The 6,544-nt window shown below is 35.5% G+C and overlaps 1 protein-coding gene across 5 annotated transcripts in view; it reads right to left on the reverse strand.

Moving 5' to 3' along the window:
* LOC106881822 (peptidyl-prolyl cis-trans isomerase G) overlaps nucleotides 1–6,544 on the reverse strand; it is a 53,586-nt gene that overhangs the window by 14,368 nt on the left and 32,674 nt on the right. For 4 of the 5 annotated variants that reach the window (XM_052968666.1, XM_014932334.2, XM_052968664.1 and 1 more), the window contains 4 exons: nucleotides 4,400–4,441; nucleotides 3,056–3,712; nucleotides 1,844–1,972; nucleotides 625–723 (listed from right to left, as the gene is read on the reverse strand). In XM_052968666.1, the coding sequence (XP_052824626.1) occupies nucleotides 625–723; nucleotides 1,844–1,972; nucleotides 3,056–3,712; nucleotides 4,400–4,441 (927 nt within the window). The remainder of the gene's footprint in view (nucleotides 1–624; nucleotides 724–1,843; nucleotides 1,973–3,055; nucleotides 3,713–4,399; nucleotides 4,442–6,544) is intronic. The other variant, XM_014932335.2, reaches the window with a different exon arrangement.

Here is a 6,544-nt window from a genome sequence, read left to right on the forward strand (position 1 = left end):
GAGAGAGAGAGAGAGAGAGAGAGAGAGAGAGAGAGAGAGAAAAGGTGAGACAGAGAAAGAGAAAGTGAGAGGGTAAGCATGATAGATGTCAATGAGTGATAGGAAAGGGAGCATGGAAAATTGGATGTTGCTATGATGCTATATTGTTCATTTTTACATGTTTTTCTATGCTAACATGTTTTTTTAAGGGGAGAGGTTTTAGATGATGGACTGATTATATAATCATACAATTGTTATAACAGTTATTGTGTTGTGGCACTTAGGCAAAGAATAAGAACTATGTTGGCTCAAAATTGTCAGACCCAAAACAACAGGGTGCACAATATTTTACAATTAACAGTAGGACGGCCAATAGTATTAACAAACAGATGACTAAAATGGTAAAAAAAAAAGTTGCTACGACAACTCTTAAATAATATGTAAATCATTAAAATAAAATTAGAGGATGAAAATGAAACAATATCTAAGAGGGTACAGAAGTTCTAACATAAACACAAATAAACATGTACAGGTAATAAAATATATCATCAGATTGAATTTATATTAAAGTAAAATAGAAACTAACTTTGAAAAATCAGTTGCTGCACTGATATTTTAGCTATCGAGGTAATTCACAGTACTCACGTCATCAAGTTCTCTGTACTCGCAGATTTAGGTCTCCATGGTTTCTGCCCTGGTTTCCAGTGAGTAGGAGGTGGACTCTCTGACTTCTCTCGTTCCATTCTGATAAAAAGTGAGAATGAAAAAGAACTTAAACCTAGTGATAACAATTACATATGCATAACATATATATCAAATAGAAAGCAGTGCTTATATAATCAAAAATATAAGATACAATATAATAATTATTCTCAAGACAGAGGCATGTCTGAGTGGTTAAGAAATTCACTCCCCAACCACATGGTGTCATGTTCAGTCCCACTACATGGTACCTTGGGTAAGTATGTTCTAACACAGTTTTGAAGTCATATGAATGAATTTAGTAGATGGAGACTGAAAGAAGACTGCTTACTGTGTGTGTGCGTGCGTGCGTGCGTGCGTTTACATCTACAGTCACCTGCAGGGTGCAGTGAGTGCTGGTGGTGATGTCAGTTAATCTGGGCAGCAAATCATCAGCTCACATTGTGTCTTTGAAGCTGTATGGAATAGAAGACCCCCTACTTGTGGGGATTGGCATGCCAAAGAATAGACCCAATGTTTCCTCTGCATGTCATAAAGGGCAACTAAGAGGTTGAGTAAGGATTTGTACTCCAACCTCATAAACTCTTACCAGCAATGACTACCCAAACAGACCCCTAGGTTGGAGGGTTGTTGCTTGAGTGGTGCAAAAGCATCATCTGCCAGGAGAGGGGGAAAATCACCAACAAACGGGGGATGCAGCAACACGCTGTTACAGCGCATGCCCCCATGCTGCTGCTGCTACTACTACCACCATTATTTTGATTTGATCAACAAATTAATGTTCTTCATATACAGTTCTATTCCTATTAATAGTTCTAAGCTCCTGGCAATAATTGAGTGATCTACCCTTCACTGAGGACAATGAAACCAAAACATTCAATTGTCACTTTGCTTATTTCCATAAAAGATTTATTTTTGGTTCATATAAACTTTTGAAAGTTCCTTCCCTTGCCCAACTCTAACAATGTATTTTCCTTTTCATTAATTAGAATTATTCTTAGCTCATCATCCCAAGTATGGGAGCCTGTAGTGAGCTATAAAACAGAAATTAGTCTGTACCCAAGTATAAATAAAGCAAAAAAAAGTATGGAATAAAACATTAAAGTGAAGACCCTATCAAATTCTAAAGCTTTAAACTGAATATATCAATGTAATAATTTACCTTTGAAATGTAAGTAACTGGTGTTGAAGTGCATCTCGGGAAAAAAGTTTCTGCCGCTTTTCAGCCACATTAGATCGCCTTCTTGGTGGACTGTGATGTCCACCAGAACTTGAATGTGAATATCTGCGACTTTAGAAAAAAAAAGAAAAGAAAATATTTTTACAAATGTATGAGGAGAGTTGCAGTTAGTTAAGTTGTTGGGGTGTTGACCAACAAAACAAAGGATTAACAGAAAGAAGCCAGTTGTATATATGTATATATGTATATATATCAATGTATGTGTTCTTGTGTTTGTCCCCCACCACCGTTTGACAACTGGTGTTGGTTTGTTGATATACCTGTAAGTTAGTGGTCTAGCAAAAAAAAAAAAAAAAAAAAAAAAAAGACCAATAGAATAAGTATCAGGCTTAAAAATTAAATAAAACAGTACTGAGGTCAATTTGTTCAACTACACTCTTGAAAGCAGCATCCAAACGTGGCCACAGTCCAGAGACAGAGACAAAGAAAAGACAAAATGACAGTTAAACAGAAACTATCAAAATCTTGCAATAAAACGTTAACTACAAATCCTTCAGTAAAATTAACAACCCTTCCTTTATAAAGACTATAACCTTATTGATAAATAACATTGTGTAACAAAAATTTTATTTTTTTCATTGTCTTTGATTAGTGTTATTTCCTATTTGCTTCTATTTTGAAATCAAAAAGAAATGACTACCATTCCCTTCAAAATGTGCTTTTGTCACCTGGACATCAATGTTTTGAAACTGACCTATTTTCCATTACATTTCAGACAGATTCAGCACTGAGTTGCTGAAGTAGAAATATTGTTATAGCAAATATTCTGCTCAACACCACAAATCTGCTTGTCCGTTGCTTGACCTCAACCACACGAGCATGTTCCTTAGTGGCTGACAATATGTGCATCTCTGATCATGAGCAGGAGTATATGGGGAGAGCATCATAGCCATGTGTTGAGAGGGATTCTTTGGGGGCTTGGATAAATGTAACAAAAGCAAAATTTGAAGGAAATATTAGTCATTTTTCATACTTTTTAGGGGTAATCAAATAGGAAATAACAATTTCTACTCAAGGACAAAAATTGTGTTTACATAAGTAAACCATTTTAAGATCTTTTTCCTTTAGTTCCCCAGCCCAATATACAATTGTGTGATTCCTACACACAGCCTAAATATTTCAAAAACGCTTTACCTGTGTTGGTGACGAGATGAACTCCTGTTTCTATGATGTGATGGAGATGAAGAAGAGGACGAAGAAGAATGCTGCCGCTGAGAACGCCGTGTTGTTCTATTCCTCTTGTAGTGCTCAGGAGAGTTAGATCTTGGTCTTGACTTTGAAGTGGACCGATTCTTACGACTCCGATCAGCTGAATGGGATTTATGTGATCGAGATGGCTGTGCTGATTTCGACCATGACCTTCGGTCTCTGGGCACATGTGATTTGGAATGCGAACGACTGCGTCTTCTGCTTTTGTTCTGATGCCTTGAATCAGTGTGTGAGGACTTTGAAGAAGATCTACTGTTTCTACGAGTAGAACGCCGATATCGGCTGTTGTGTTTGTCAGTGTGATCTGGACCCACTTGCTGAGACAACCAGCTGCTGTGTCTGGATTTATTCTCTTCCGTCTTTTGTCCATGACTTCGCAGCTTTGATGGTTTGCTCCTCTTTCCACTACTTTCCCCATCATCTTTGCTGGCTTTTGTTTCGTGATTCTCTTCCCCCTTTGTCTTTGCACTCTGAACTTCTACATCAGAATCCGAAGCATTTTTCCGGCTGCGTGATTTGGAACGAGATTCTCGATCCTTCGGAGACTTCCCTCCCCTTTTGTGCTTCTTATGCTTCTTGTGCCTAAAAATATTAAAAAAAAAATAAAGATAAATTATTTGCAACAAAATCAAAAATTACTTTGATAATTTAACCTTATGATTATTATTGACAGTGATGATGATGGTAATGGTGGTGGTGATGGTGACAGAAACAACGAATGTGACAATCATTTTGGAAGGCTTTTTTTTTTTTTTTTTTTTTTGCAATACAAAGATTTCATAAATCACGCTGGGTCAAAACAAAAAGCATCAACATCAATTCGTTTTCCCAGCTGGTGTACAACAACTGAACTTTCAAATTCACTGATGATAATGCTGATGATGACTTCACTGTTTTAATTATTTTCACAAAGGTCAACTCAGGCAAAGTTAGTTTTTTTTAATAATATATTAGAAAAAATATTTGTGGTAAAACAAAGAATTAATATGATATAAACCAACATTGGCTGTGTGGTTAAGAAGTTTTCTTTGTAACCATTGGGTTTCCAGTTCACTTCCACTGTGTGACACCAAGGAAAAGTGTTTTCTGTGATAGCCTCAGGTTGATCAATACCTTCAGTGAAACTGGTAGTCAGAAATTGTATGGAAGCTGGCTGCATATAAATGTGTGTGCACACATGCACAAGACAATAATTTTAAACAATGTGAACAAATAAGCATTACATTTGAGAGGTTAATCTGAACACTGAAGGGTTAAACAGGCACTTACTTTTTCTCCCTATGCTTTTTAGCATCATCTTTGTGGTTGTCTCTGAAAGAGAAAAAAAAAAATCAATCAAGCCTGTTAAAGAAATCTTTAAAAAATCATCAACCTTAATTTTATTTTTACTAAATGTAGCTATCTTTAATGAGGGCAATGAATTTTATGTAAATTATTTCCAAAGAGATTATTTATTTACCATTCATTAGAAGCACATTATTCCACAAGCATCATGTTCAATTAATTTTCAACACCAATATTGTCAAATATACAGATATTTTGGGTTTGGCATCCTCAGTTGTGTCACAATATTTTGGATATTGCATCCTCTGGCCTTCTTCAAGAGCTTTTCATATTTGATAAGATTGTGACAATATTCCATTGTCCAAGCCAGGAATGGTTTCTGGTATTAGTTGTTTGTGTGCTTATTGAGTCAGCTTAATTGTTCCATATAAACTAGAGCACATACAGATGCAGTGCCTCAGAAATTGAACTCATGCTCATGAAGTCACTATAACAATTAACACCCAATAATTAATCAGTGCTTACGTATGTCATTTTCTTGCAGTTTACTTGGCTGATACAAGTTCAATTCCACAATCAATATATATGTAAACACACACACACAGTTGCAAAACAAGGGAGTAAAAACAGTACTTGGATACCAAAGGTAGAGTAAAATAGTATTTTATTGAAGCTGTCACAAACTGTAATTCCATATAACTGGTCATCAGTTGTGAGTATTACTCATGAGTGTCTGATGAGTGGTTACATAAAACTCTGAACACTAGTTTGTGAAGTTTAAAACTTCAATAAAATATTGCTTATAATTTAATTATAGTTTAACTCAACTCCATAGGACTTCAAATTTTGCAGTGCTCACTAAACTTTAAACCATAAAATTATATGTAAACCCCTACAAATGTGATGAGTACCACTTAGAATTGTTTGTCCACTCAGTTGTGCGTGTGTGTGTTCTTTTATTCTTTTATTTGTTTCAGTCATTTGACTGTGGCCATGCTTGAGCACTGCCTTTTAGTCAAAGAAATCGACCCCAGGATTTATTCTTTGTAAGCCTGGTACTTATTCTATCAGCCTCTTTCGCTGAACCACAAAGTACAGGGACGAAAACACAGAAAGGAGCACAGAAAGAAACAAGGAGAGAAACTAAAGAATGTGTAGTGGCTAGCGATCTATCATGGCGAATATATATATATATATATATATATATATGACGGGCTTCTTTCAGTTTCTGTCTATGAAATCCACTGACAAAGCTTTGGTTGGCCTGAGGCAAAAGTGGAAAACACTTGCCCAAGGTGTCACACAGTGGGGCTGAACCTGGAACCATGTAGTTGGGAAGCAAGCCTCTTACTACACAACCACACCTGTGCATGTGTGTGTGTGTGCTACTTTGGCATGTGATCTACAACTTAAAGGGCAATTACTTCAGGTTACTTTTTAGTTTACTTTTCAATTTCTAAAAAGACTTAACATGTTGGCTAGATTTTTTACAATAAATTCTTTTGTACATTGTAAATGAATTTTTTTCAAAATTCTTACTATTTTAATAATAATAAAACTATATTTCATTTATGTCTTAGTAAATAACAAGAAGAGACCAAAAATAAACAATATAATAATTAAAATAAGCACGTAGATCATACAAGTTTGACAGCCGTGAGCTTTGCAACGCAAAGAAACTAAAAACTAACTAAATATGTTACTGAATATGTTACTAAATAACAACAGGCATCTGGAAAAAGGCTAGAGTGTACATGACCATAACTTTAAAACTATAAGACACTAGTCTGAATATATCAGAGTATAATAATGATAATTACTTATCTTATAAATTCAGATGATAATAATAATATTGTTGTTGCCCCAGTACAGCCTTGATGATGCTGACCTAAAGACATTCCAGATGTGACAATCTAAACATGGTTTTCAGGAATAGTGTATCCAGGACAAAATCATCCAATATGTCCTTCCTTTTCCAAGGCAGTATAATCCCCACCACAGACATTGTAGCATAACCTTAGTTTTACTGTATTAAAATGGTTGGTATTAGGAAAGCAATTTAACACTAAAACAAATGCAACTGTAGTGACGTCATATTGGCGCCAAAAAGCATAGGCGCCATTACTGAAT

This window comes from Octopus bimaculoides, chromosome 6 (genome assembly GCF_001194135.2).
Source record: "Octopus bimaculoides isolate UCB-OBI-ISO-001 chromosome 6, ASM119413v2, whole genome shotgun sequence".
Classification (NCBI taxonomy): domain Eukaryota; kingdom Metazoa; phylum Mollusca; class Cephalopoda; order Octopoda; family Octopodidae; genus Octopus; species Octopus bimaculoides.